At 49.6% G+C, this 13,265-nt stretch overlaps 2 protein-coding genes across 2 annotated transcripts in view; one reads left to right on the top strand and one right to left on the bottom strand.

The window, feature by feature from the left end:
* Positions 1-1,084: 1,084 nt before the first annotated feature.
* Positions 1,085-2,179, bottom strand: PNMA2 (PNMA family member 2). The gene has a single exon (XM_065879744.1). It carries the CDS (start codon positions 2,177-2,179, stop codon positions 1,085-1,087), a length of 1,095 nt encoding a protein of 364 aa, XP_065735816.1.
* Positions 2,180-6,560: 4,381 nt separating this feature from the next.
* Positions 6,561-13,265, top strand: part of DPYSL2 (dihydropyrimidinase like 2) — a 114,154-nt gene continuing 107,449 nt past the window's right edge. The window contains exon 1 of the mRNA XM_065879622.1: positions 6,561-6,914. Within this exon, the coding sequence (XP_065735694.1) occupies positions 6,561-6,914 (354 nt within the window). The remainder of the gene's footprint in view (positions 6,915-13,265) is intronic.

Below are 13,265 nucleotides of genomic sequence, written 5' to 3'. Positions count from 1 at the left end.
TACAAAGCACAATTTGAAAACCGCGATCACAGTGGAGAGAGGATTAGCCAGTGTCAGAGAGGTCTGGACTTCCGTCTGGGCTCTGCCACCTGATAGCATTTTGATGTTGAGCAGACCATGTAACCCATCTGAGTTTTTTTCCCTTCTCTTTTAAAATGAGCATAATTATACCACACTGGGGGTGCTGTACACATAAAATGACATATGTGTAAAGTGCCCGGAACAGAGCAGGTCCTCAGTAACTGTGAGCTCTCTTCCTCTCCTCTTTGCCCTTTGTTGCCACTAAAACTCCTCCTCTCTATCCAGGCTGGCCTGAATCCAAACATGGCCTGCACAGCCCCATGCGCCGTCAGGCCATCCTGTGATGTCTACTCTTTCTTGAGGATGTCCCTCAACTGTGGACCTCTGTGTCCTCAGGGCCCAACACACTGCCTGGAACCATCTATCTGACACCCAGCAGAGAAGCGGGAAGTGCTTCCCAAGTAAGAAAAGAGAGAAACCTAAGATAGAGATGTCGTGCTAATTTGGCAACGACACCTCTCTTGGCTTCTATTGGCGTCGTGAACTCGTTTACACGTAAGGTTATTTAGCTTTTCATGCTCGGAGGCTATGTCCTCCCTGAGAGCAGGGCCATGCTGGTAGGTTTATGACCGTTAGCTCTTTGAACACTGCCTCACGTGGCTTGGTACTCAGAGATGTGTACTCGGTACTCTTGCTGATGTGAGAAAAGAAAACACTTGATGATTCAAACAGCTTGGATTTTTACATAGATGACAAAAGATTTTTTTTTTCTCACATCATTTCTTTCTTTTGGTCTATTGGTGGGTATTTAAAGGAAACCTGGTTCAGATTCCTTTAGGCGTACTATCTCGTATTTGGAATTTAATTTTTTGTTTATTAATAATCTATGTAGGGTCCAAAAAACTCTCAGATATTTTTTTTCTTAGAAAGAAGAATCAAGACCGGGCTTGAATACCTTGATTTCAACTGCATAAATTAGAGAAAAAAAAACTGAAAAGGTCTTAGCCTGGTAGAATGGCTGTCTCTCCCCATGCCGGCTGTGGGTCCCCCTGTGAGTTGGGTTTTAGTCTCCGGCCCCGTTATCCCAGTGGCCATAGCCATCTCCATCTTCCGGCGTTTCAGTATTCTCATTTTCAAAAGCGGCTTCTTCCTCCTCTTCTTCGCGGATTACCTTCATTAAGTCCAGGAAGCTGGGAGGAGGCCCCTGGTCTCTCAGCTCCCTAAGCCTACACCAGAGGATCTCACTGAGGCTCGCCCCGGCCATGACCTGCTCCAAGCGGACCTGGTCCGCGCTGTTCCTCGGGATGGCCCGCTTCTCCACAGCTCTCCGCAGCAGGGTTTCTAACCGTAACACGTACGCTGAGACTTTCTCTCCTTCCTCCTGATAGGTCTTCAGGTATTTCACCTGGGAGGTCCTACGACTCTCCAGGCTTCCAAACACTTGCTTAAATGCTTCCAAACACTCTTCCACACTTATGGATGGATTGTCTGCCTGGATTATGTGCATGAGGTCCAGGGCAGGGCCGCGAAGGCTTTCCACCAACCATCTTTTCTTTTCTGCCTCTGCTACCGGCCACTCTTTGACTATCTCGGTGGCCTGTTCCAACCAGATTTCAAAGGGCTCTTCCTCTGGCGCGGGCACAGCGCTCCCCGAGAACACTCTCAGTTTCCGGTACCTCATGGGGAGCAAAGGCTGAGGGGTGTGTGCTATTGCCTGTCCCAGCAGATGGCCCAATAACTCCGGTGAGACACAGCGCATGGCCACTGGAGACACTCCCTCATGCCCAAGCGCTCGGAACATTCCCGAGACCGTCTGCCCCTCTTTCTCTAGAAAGAGGTTCAGTCTTTCAAGAAATTCAGTGTCCTGGTTAGGGGTCTTAAAGATCACTTTCCAGATGCCCCCCTTTCCCTGAACCTCGCTGGGGATCACGGAGACGTCGGTGTCCTCCAGAAGCTCTACCAACACAGCATTGGCATTCTCCTGCCTCCTGAATATTTTGCCAAGCACTCTATACCTGCCCAGAGACTTTAAAGTCTCCTGGAGGACCTCCTGAATCTCGGCTTCATTGCAGCCCACGGGTATCCCCATGACCATCAGTGATTTCTGATCATCCACACTCATGATCCTACACCAGTCCTCCAACAGGGCCAGCGCCATTGCCCCAGATACTGACTCGCTTGAACTCTATGGCTACAGATTCGTTTGTGGGGTAGATGGGCGTTGCCTTAGAATTGAGAATATCCTGGATGAACTTCTAAACTTATAACCCACCAGTGAACGGGTCCTAGGTCCTAGTTTTCTGTACCAATAACCCTTACTGCTCAGTGGCAAGAGCTTGGCACTTTCCGTGAGGTCTCCTGACCTGACCCAAGGTGGGTGGTTAGTATCTCAGTTGTGACAGGACCACGGCCTGTGGCTCTGCAGCCCAGTGGCTGCTGCTTCTCTCATGCAGTCACGTGGTGGGGCTGCCCCATCGGAAGCGTGTGCAAGAGCTGTTTTCACTGCCCTCTGGGTCTCTGCTGCCTCACCTCTCTCTAGCCAGTGGGGAGTCGCCTTCACTCTTGCACCCAGAACTCCTGGAGGGAAGTCTCCCAGCAGAGTGGCTTGGGCTCCTAGGGAAACAAGGCTCAGTTTTACCGCACAGCCCTCTCCTTCCCGGGAAACATCAGTACCTGGTTAGGGATGGAAGTGGGGGGTAGACCAGGGATTCTGCCTCACATTGTATTTGAGTCTTCCTTGCTTACAGTGACTTTTTCGTTCTCTTGGGGACCCTCCTGCAATCAGGCTTCCCCACCATATGCTCATCAGGCATGCCAACTAATGGAGCTCCAGTTGTGGACAGGACCAAGATCTGTCCCGCGTGAAGAATGAAATCAGGAGAAATGACTAGATACCTGTTTATGCATTCCAAAACGTTCCATGACAGCCACGGAGCTTATGTATTCTGCTTCTAGCACAGGAAGGTGTCACCCAACTCTGTACAATGGCGCGTCTGGGTGTCTCTCCAGCCAAGCCAAGCCGCCCTGTATAAATATAATAATAGTGTACTTTTATGACTCGATAATATCCAATGTGAAGACTGTTGATGCACTTCTTCAAAAATATGACAATCCTTTACAGTTTAATTAAATCTACTAAACAATATTGAGTTGCTTCATTTCTTTGATTAAAAAATCCGATTAGGGGCTTCCCTGGTGGCTCAGTGGTTGAGAGTCCGCCTGCCGATGCAGGGGACACGGGTTCGTGCCCCGGTCCGGGAAGATCCCACGTGCCGCGGAGCGGCTGGGCCCATGAGCCATGGCCGCTGAGCCTGCGCGTCCGGAGCCTGTGCTCCGCAACGGGAGAGGCCACAGCAGTGAGAGGCCCGTGTACCACAAAAAAAAAAAAAAAAAATCCGATTAGGAAACACTCAAACTTTTAAAATCAATTTAATATAGGTTTAGAAATATCACTTATATAATATACTTTAATATAATAACATAGATACAAAAATTTAATACAGGTTTAACAATTTAAAAGAATCTCAGAGCCAAATAAACTTGGAGTTATGAATTAATTCTCTTTGGTTATGCCTGGCTATGCTTTGCAAATGCATAACTAGGGGTTTCTTTTGCTATAAATGTTAAGTTAGTAACATGATGCTTTCTTCATAGCATCTGAACTTGAATGGGTCATTTGAGGACAAAGAAAAAAAGAGGAGGCAAGTCTGTGTCCAGCCGGTGGAGACTGGGTAATGTAAAAAGGGAAGAGCGTCTATCTCCTGTTGCTGTCGTGGAGTGTGTGTTAAAGGGCTATGACCATTCTTCCCCTAAAAATCTCCATCAGTCCACATGGGGTCCATATGCCACAGACGCCAATCTGCAGCTACAGCGGCAGCTGCTGCAGGCACATTTCCCGAGTCCTTCTGGAAGGTTGAAAGGAGGGTGCATGCCAGAGGGCGGGGAGGGCAAAATGCTAGATAGCGTCCTCGCCCAGCAGCTCCAGGGATCTGAGTCCAGTGACACCTCCCTCCATGCCTCACGGTCCTCTTCTAATTTATGGGGGTGACCTTCCTCCCCATTATGAAATTTAGGGGAAACATGAGAAGTCATAAGGCATCAGATACCCAGGAAGAAACATCTCCAAGGTCTACATAACTGTCACGCTGAAGTTAGGCTACCTTTGGGTGGCTTCTTCCTCCAAAGGCAATCTCTACCTGCAATGCAACCTTCAAATAAAAAGACGGCAAGCGAAACGTCCCTGATACACAATAAGGCCAGGATTGGAAATATTTGGATATGGGGGAAAAAATGAGAAAATCTTGTCTTTTCTCACATAAAGATAGGATAAGTTGGAAAAGGAACCAGACATTCAGGTGGAAGACCCCGCTGGAACTGTTGGATCATTTAACTAGTTACCTTGGACAAAGCATCTAAATCTCTTTCCTACCCTGGAACCCTAGAAAGTGGTTATAAGGAAGCACTCATGTCAGAGGGATGCTGGGAGTAGGAAATGATGTTAATTCGTGCGGAAGCCCTTTATTCAAATGCAAAGCACATCTGGTGCTAAGTCCCAGTGCCTGCCTTTGGTTCCCTCATCCCCCTGCATGCGGACATTCCTCTCTCCTTCCTCCTCTCCTTCGTATCCGTAGGCTCCTGCCCACCTATCATGGTGGGCTTATCTTCAAGCTGGGATTGGTTGTCCTCCAAATTGAACTCCATTCGCCGAACTATCCCTCACAATTGTGGAGGAGGGCAAGGTGTCCGCATTTAATCCTGCCAGGGGCAAGGGAGGACAATGGTACAGAATATTTGGTTGCTCTGCCGGCGCGACGCTCCTGCGGTCAACAGTTTCCCAGCCCAAACCCGCCCTGGCTACTGAGCATGCCCAGAGCTCCTATTCGAGCCAGCCAAGGGATGTGCATCATTTCTGCGGGGTTTTGCCACTGTGGAGAGAGGGGCGGGGCTGTAATCCACCCTGGCCAGGGACTGAGACATGGAAAATACACGGGGATAGGAGTAAGCAAAGGAGGACCCTCAGAGGCCGTGTTACTGTCATACATCAAGATGCCTTCTGATGCCACCAACCCGGTGGCTGCGGCCGATCTACTCGCGCAGACACACCAAGTCCCCATACATCTTTCCCCTTCTCGGCCTCGCACAATTCAAGGCAGTCATCACCCCATCTCCTTTCCCTGCCCTGGACGCACGCGCACTAACGCCCCAGGCGCTCGGCTTCTGGCAACCTAGGAAACCCCGTGGCTCTGGCGCAGTCCTCTACAGGGGCGGTGGAACGAGGTGGGGCGCCCCGGGCGCCGAGAAGGGCTGGAGATTTGGGGAGTGGGCTTCAGTGTGTATCGTCCCCCCTTCTTTGGCGGGAGAGCGGGGCGGAAGATACCAAAGGAAGACATTCTGCTGGGCCCTGCTTGGCGTACTGGCACAATTACGGTAACCAGCGCCCTCGGGCAATATAGCGGGCCTGCGTCCTACCTCACTGTACACCTAAGGCGCCGTGCTGGGCTGGAATTTGCAGACTTCACGCTTTGCTACACTCGCACGGACCGCAGACCTAGGTCTCTCTCTCCATACCCACCCCCTCCGTATTTGCTACGCCCCTGTGTCTCTCCCCGCCTTGCTGCGCGCCCCCCTACCACCGTGGGTGCAGTTAAGTGAGGACCTTGTTTCAATCTCTGCTCCCAGTAGCCCACCAAGGCCCGTGGTTAGACTGAAGCTTTGGTGTCCGCGCCTCGTATGGTCCCCACGTTGCCGCGTGGCCTGCGCCATGCCTCCCCCACCTTCAGCGCCGCCCCTTCCTCTGTCCCCCACGCCGGTGTCCTGGCGCCTGCCAGTGTGTGCCCCTTTCCCCATCCATCATCTCACAGCCGGGGTAAGAGGGAGGGAGCGCTCCCCACGGTGAACCCTCACCGCTGGCCCACCTCCGCAATGCGGTGGGGGAGAGGCGCCTGGGCCAGGCAGGTCTGGGAGCGGGGCGCGGGGGCCAGGCACTGCGCCCCACGATCTTCGCCCCCGCGTGCCCTGCCCCATACTCACCCTGGCGCCGACAGCGGTCAGCGGGCCCTCAGCCTCGCATCCATTAGCCGGTGGTCTGGCAGCTTCACTTCCGGAGCGCGGGGCTCTCGGCTGCGCGGCCCTCCCCTGTCTCCCCTGCCTCCCCGCCTCTGCGCTCCCCTCCCCGGAGCCCCGCCCCGCCCCCGCCCCGCCCGCGCCTCCCTCCTCCCGCAGCTGCCGGGAGCTGGCAGCCTCGCCGGTCTCGCTGCCGCAGCGGCCACCCTCCCAGACCCAACTTTGCTGCTCGCCAGAGCTCGCGCGGCGGCGGCGGGGGGCGTGGGCAGGGAGGGGAGAAAGCGGGGTCAGGAGGAGGGACCGGGAGGGGTGGGTCGCTCGCTCGCCAGCCCTCCTTCCTTTCTGTACACCTTGCGGGAGGCAGAGAGCGGCAGCCGCGGCAGCAGCCGGGGGCTTGGTGCATAGAGACAGGCCGACTTAGGGACCGGCAGACGGACTGACGGACGGAGAGGACCCTCCCCAAGCCTCCCCACGCCATGGCCGAGAGGAAGCAATCCGGGAAGGCGGCAGAGGACGAAGAGGTCCCTGCCTTTTTTAAAAACCTGGGCTCAGGCAGCCCCAAGCCTCGGCAGAAATTCTGTGGCATGTTCTGCCCGGTGGAAGGGTCCTCGGAGAACAAGACCATCGACTTCGACTCGCTGTCGGTGGGCCGGGGCTCGGGGCAGGTGGTGGCTCAGCAGCGGGACGTCGCCCACTTGGGCCCGGACCCGCAGCCGCCCTACTCCCGGCAGGGCCGGCGCGCCGGCGGGGAGCCATCTGTTGAATCGGGCCGGAAGGTGGAGATCCGGCGGGCCTCGGGCAAGGAAGCCCTGCAGAACATCAATGACCAGGTTGGTACGGGTGGGAGGCGGTGTTTGAGACAGAGGATGGGGCGTGGGGATCGCCCCTCCCTCGCCCCCTTCCAGTTCGGTGGAGAACCGAGGATCCCAGCGTGCCCACCGTCCTGCCCCGCCTCGAGTATTGCTTCCCTGCAAGTGCATACGCACCCCACCCTACCCGGCCCTGCGTGCAGGGTGCCGAGGGGCTCGGGCTCGCTGGTGGGCGGCTGTGTGCCCACAAAGGCTGCCCGCGCCTCCCTGGGCCTGGGAAGGAGGGGGTGGGGGTAAAGGATGGGCCTATCTCCGGCTGGGGGTGGGGGGCGGTGGTGTCTCATGGTTGGAGGGGGAGGGGATGGGCCGCGGTTCCATTCTTCTTAAATCCTCCCGGGCGGCTTCCAATTGCAGCTGCGGCTGGCTGCCCCACCCTTTTTCGATGCAGCTCCGAGCGTGCAGTGGAGGGTTCGCGTACAGGCCGGCGGGCTCCCCGGGGGTCGGGAGGGGCGGGGGCCTCGACGGCTGTTCCCCGCCGCGCCCCTCGAGCTTTCCCAGCGCTTCTCCTCCGGCGCCCTCCGCGCTCGCGGCCCAAGCTCGTAGGCAAGGACCATGGTCAGCGCCTCCCCGGACCGCAAGGGAGAATCTATCTCAGCACCCTGACTCCTGTTCGCACCGCGAGAAGAACCCGAGAGACAGTGGAATCGCGCGAGGAAACCGCGACGCTCCTAAATAGCCCATGTGGAGAACAAAGTTCCGCTAAGTATCTCAGCAAGGGTTTCCCAGAGCGTTCCCCCCGGCCACTATTTGGGAGGGGCTTTGGGGATGGGGACTGCGTGGATTATATTCAAAGGGTGAAAAGAAAAGAAAAGGGAAAACCCCTCACATTTTGAATAGACTGTCACAGATGGATTAGACCCCCCCTATACTATGTTAATGAGGAAACAAAGAAGACCAATTTGGTAAACCTAATTTCAGAAAATGTTTATCTCTGGCAAATATGTACAGTGTGCATTTTAAGCCTTCTTATACCACGTGTTTTTTTCTTTATCAGGGTGACCTTCATACTTGTGCAATTTTTTTCCCCTCAGCCTTAATTTCTAAGTGATAAATTACAGTGTGAAAGGTTTCAGCACTTGTTTGCTGTTTATCTCCCATGCCCGTTGGTGAAGACAAGAAATCAATGATTGATTATTTATTGAATACCTATTGTGTGCCTCGCTTTTCTGGGTGAGGTGAAGGTTAGCTATTAAAAGTTCAATGTGATTTCTTCTTAAGGGTCTTCCAGAGTAGTTGGGCGTGGTCTGTACCTATCCACCGAGTGACAATAAGTGCATTTAGGGTGTAGGCTTACAGTGAACTCATCAGAGAACAACTAAGGGTTGGTGACAGTGGTTTGAACACGTTACTGTTTCGGGATGTGGCACAGTGTTTTGCAGCTTTTGACTTTTATAGGATCAGTTCTAGGAGAGACAAACCATTTGCTGTCACTTTCAAATGACAGCTACTTAATTGATTACTTAATTGATTCCTCCTCCCTCAGCTCTGTCCTCTGATTTATGCACATGGGAAGGAGGTACCTGCTACCCATATTTCACTGTGAGTCAACTGGGAGAACTTAATCCAAGAAGTCACGTTGTTTCAAGTGATCAGGCAATCAAAGTAAAAGTTCCTAATAATGTGACTTATACTGAAAGCTGAGTGATGTGAAATACACTGGGTGAGGGCCACACCCAATGAGTGATTGTATAGCATACTGGTTGTGTAATACCCTCATCTTCAACTAGTTGTGATGGTAATTCTAATGTCCTAAAGGAAGCAGAAAAATGCCTTGAGATAAGGAAGAAATCATCTAAAAAATGGCAGATCAGAGGGCAGAGGTTGAAAGTGACCGCCTTTATAATGATGGCAGTGAATTAGAACTCAAGTTTGAAAGGCAGAGTTTCACTGGGTTGAATAACACATCTCTTTTCCTGCCCATTTAGAAGCTTGGATGTTTGATCATCAGAGCTGCTTGTTTGAACGCTCTCTGAATTTAATAGAAATTCTAAATTGTAGACCTAGGGCACGTGGAGGGGGAGATTTGAAGAGGAAATGCCCAACCAATACCCCAGGCAGTTGTAGCCTCTGCAAACCCACATTTGCTTTAGGTATCCAGTTACTAGTAACAGAGTGATCCTGGCTTGGTTTTTCGGCAGCCTTCCCTGGATTTTCATTTTCAATGTTGCCTTATCACATAACGGCTGTTCCTGTAGGATTTTTTTCATTCACGACTAAGAGCTTTTACCAGGATTGGTACGTTTACCAGCATCAGTGTTTGAAGATTTCATGTCTATACAAGAGAGAAAAGGAATTTGGGGTTGTGTATCTATCTATATCTATATCTGTATCTATATCTATGTATATAGTAATGCTTATTTCCAAAAGCATGGTTGAACCCACCACTTTGACTGAATTGAGTAACCATTACTTAGTTTTCAGCTAACGAGCAGGGTAACTACCAGCATTCCAGGGCATTCCTATCTGAAGTCCTGGAACAGAGAGAGGTGGAGGAGAACTAGAGTGAGTGGATCCTGGGTTCCCTGACTCAAGCCTCCCTCCTTCCCTGAATCTGTACTTACATGTGTCGTTATTGTATGGTCAGAAGTGGCTTTGTCCACCTGTCGCTCTAGAGGTCCTGCTGTTCTCCTAGCAAGGCTTTGGGAAGGGAGGGTGCAGGCTTCCTTAGCTCAGACGCCACGTGGCTTGTGGGAGATGAGGGGAGGTTGACCACCTGCATTTGCATTTGCAGGTGTGAACAGGTTGGCACCAGAAAGCAATGGGTGTGGCTTGGGCTGGGTTGGTAGATTGTGGTGAAAGGAAAGAGCCGGTGTAGTGAATGTGAATGAGGAAGGCTATCTCATTACTCTCTTTTTCCTTTGTGTCCTTGGGGACGTTCACCTTGGGCTGCAGTGAGATTAAGTTGATCACCACCCGTGAAGGACTCTGAGCCTCTTAGAATAGAGAGCAGCATGGTTGGCCTAATTCTCCTTGCTGGTGGCCAGGGGTCCCTCAGCCTCCCCTCTTCTTCCTAGGAATTCCCTCCATTCCACCTCGGACACAGTTTAGCCAGAACCAGCTGTGCAGCCAGGGATACTGGATCGTGAGCATCCCTTCCAAAGGGGTTCCCATGCTCTTTTCCCAGCAGCAAACAAGCTGCATAGACTAGAGTGTCTGGGGAGTGATCCTCCACTTCCCTAGGGCAGGTGCCAGTGAGTGAACTCTACAAGAGGGCTGCTGAACTTGACAAAATCCCCAAGTCTGTAAAATGTTTTCTGATAGTCCCTTCCATTCCGTGCCCCCATCCCTTCTCCCCAGGTTGATTAAATTCCCGGCCCTAGATGCCTAGTGATTCTGCTGCCCTCTTACTGTTCAATGCCACTCCTACACCATCCTGATGATGATGCTTTTTCTAGATCTTTCTTTCTCCAAAAGCAACGAGTTCTGAAATCACTCTTCTCCTCCCCCCACCCCCACCACACCTTCTCCCATTCAAAAATCTCTTCTTGGGACTTCTCTGGTGGTCCAGTGGTTAAGACTTCGCTTTCCAAAGCAGGAGGTGTAGGTTCGATCCCTGGTCAGGGAGCTAAGATCCCACATGCCTCGTGGCCAAAATACCAAAACATAAAACAGAAGCAATATTGTAACAGACTTAATAAAGACTTTAAAAATGGTCCACATCAAAAAAAAAAAAAACCATCTCTTCCTCATGTTAATCTTAGCTAGAGAGAAACCCCAATGATTGAAGGCATCCATCTCTTATGTGAGTAACTGATACACAAGTTGTCCCCAGAGATACTTGTTTGATAATAGACTAGCCTGTTCAGCAAAATAGATGTCTAGTTAGCGGGATGTGTGGTAGAGATTTGGCTAGGAGCCTAGAACAAGGGCATTAATTTGATATTTTAGAGGCCACATCATCTCAAAAGGGGAGAAACAAATATGAACATTCGTGTGTCCAGGATTCCAAAATACCGAGGACCCATCTGGGTTCGAAGGAGGAGGGGTACTTGGGGAGGGGAAGGAAATCGCGATGATCCATAATTATTGGTTACTCTTGATTTCCCAAATGATCATATAATTAGTTAAATTTTAAAAGGTAATTGTGGTGAAATACACATAGCATAAAATTTACCTTCTCAACCATTTTAGAGAGCACAGTCCAGTCATGTTAAATATATTCATACTGTCATGCAACCAATCTCCAGAACTTCTGAATCTTGCAAAACTGAAACTCTGTGCCCATTAAACCATTAACTCCCTATTCCCATCCCCCCCAGCCCCTGTCAACCAGCCTTCTACTTTCTGTCGCTATGAATTTGACTCTTCCAGGTACTTCACGTAAGTGGAATCATAGAGTTTGTCTTTTTGTGATTGGCTTATTTCACTTAGCATCATGTCCTCAGGGTTCACCCACGTGGTGCCTGTGACAAGATTTCTTTCTTTTTCATGGCTGAATAATATTCCTAAAATCAGTTAAATTTTAACAAGTTCTTGATGATTGGAAAATTTGTAACTCAATTAATTGATCTGCAATGATCTCATTGTGAGAGGAAGTGAGAAGAATTACAGTTGGGATGAGATAGACTCACCCAGCCTGGGGCCCAAGGCCTGAGTGGAAGAAAACTCCTACCAGCTGAACAGCCTCTTCCATTTTCCTTCCCTTGTAGCTTGAGGGTGGAGAGGAGAATTGTTGTTATTGGACCTCCAGTGACAACATCTGGCCATGACATGACCTCTTGAACATTGCATGGTTCACCAACTTGTGGACCATGGAAATCAGGCACGGGCTGGGCATTTTCCCACCCTTGGTAAAGACAAGCTAAGTATTCTTATGGGTCCTTTGGTGACAATGCTTCTCTCTACTTCTTTGAGAAAGAAGGGAGAGTCAAAATTCATCATGGATTCACATGTGTACTACCATTGAATGTCTGGCCTTGAAAGAAACGTAATGATCACCTCACTTTAGAGGTGGAGAAATCGATGTCCAGAATGACAGTTGCTTCACCCTGTGGAACTCAGGTGACAGTCCCACGACTAGGACTGTCCCTCTCACTGCCCAGTCCCACTGCAGTCCTACACCAGTAAAACCTTGTTATTTATGTAGCACTGTATAACCCTAGAATGTATTTGTGGGAAGAGCTGAGCTTCACGTTCTACTACTCCACCATCTTGATTACTCCCTAGGATGTACATTTACGTTCTAGATCCTGTATTTTAGAATGTGTAGTATATATTATTTTAAAACTTGTCCCCAAACCTTCTGATATAGGCATTATTCCCTTTCTGTAACTAAGGACACTGAGAGGTAGTGACATTTCCTGACCTATTCCAAGGTCTTGTTATTTAGTAAGTGCTGGAACTAGGATTTGAACCAAGGTTTCCTGACTCAGTCCCTTATTTCTTCTTGCAAGACACCATTCTATGACTCAGTTCCACTGCAGAAATAGTTAGTGAACTTAAAAGTACAATTTAGTTTTGTAGGCAAAATATTTCATATCCCATTAAACTTTATATATTCTATGGGGTATGCCCTGCTGTGTTAAATGCTTTATATGCATTATATTTAAAAAAAATTTTATTGCAGTATAGTTGATTTACAATGTTGTGTTAGTTTCAGGTGTACAGCAAAGTGAATCATTTATACATATACATATATCCTCTCTTTTTAAAAAATTTGTATTGGAGTATAGGTGCTTTACAATGTTGTGTTAGTTTCTACTGTACAGCAAAGTGAATCAGCTATACGTATACATATATCCCCACTTTTTTGGATTTCCCTCCCATTTAGGTCACCACAGAGCACTGAGTAGAGTTACCTGTGCTATACGGTAGGTTCTCATTAGTTATCCATTTTATACGTAGTATCAATAGTGTATATACGTCAATCCCAATCTCTCAATTCATCCCACCACCCCACCTTTCCCCCTTGGTATCTTATCTTATTTATGCTAAGGCAACTCTATTAGGCAGGTACTACTGTTATCCATATTTTGTAAAAGGAATATCTGAAGGTAAAAGAAACTTGCAAAGCAACTTGCTAACTAAAAACCAGAGGCAGTATCTGAACCCAGGTCTATGTGACTAAAGAGCATCTTAATCATTGTGAGGTACTGAATTGCTTTGTGCATTAATTATTCTTTTCTCATTTTATCTCCGAAGAACTAACTATTGTAAAAATAGTTCTGAGTAGGTTCTGAGAATCTACTTTTTTTGTTTCCGTTTTGCAATGTATTCTTTGAAGCCATTTATGAAAGAGACCTTTGATCTGTCTTTATGGATGTGCCCTACACTGCTGATATTCTGTCCATCATTTTTTTCAACACAAGACAT

Source organism: Phocoena phocoena, chromosome 6 (assembly GCF_963924675.1).
Source record: "Phocoena phocoena chromosome 6, mPhoPho1.1, whole genome shotgun sequence".
Taxonomy (NCBI): domain Eukaryota; kingdom Metazoa; phylum Chordata; class Mammalia; order Artiodactyla; family Phocoenidae; genus Phocoena; species Phocoena phocoena.
The sequence above is the reverse complement of the archived record's forward strand: the minus strand, read 5'-3'. Positions and strand labels throughout refer to the sequence as shown.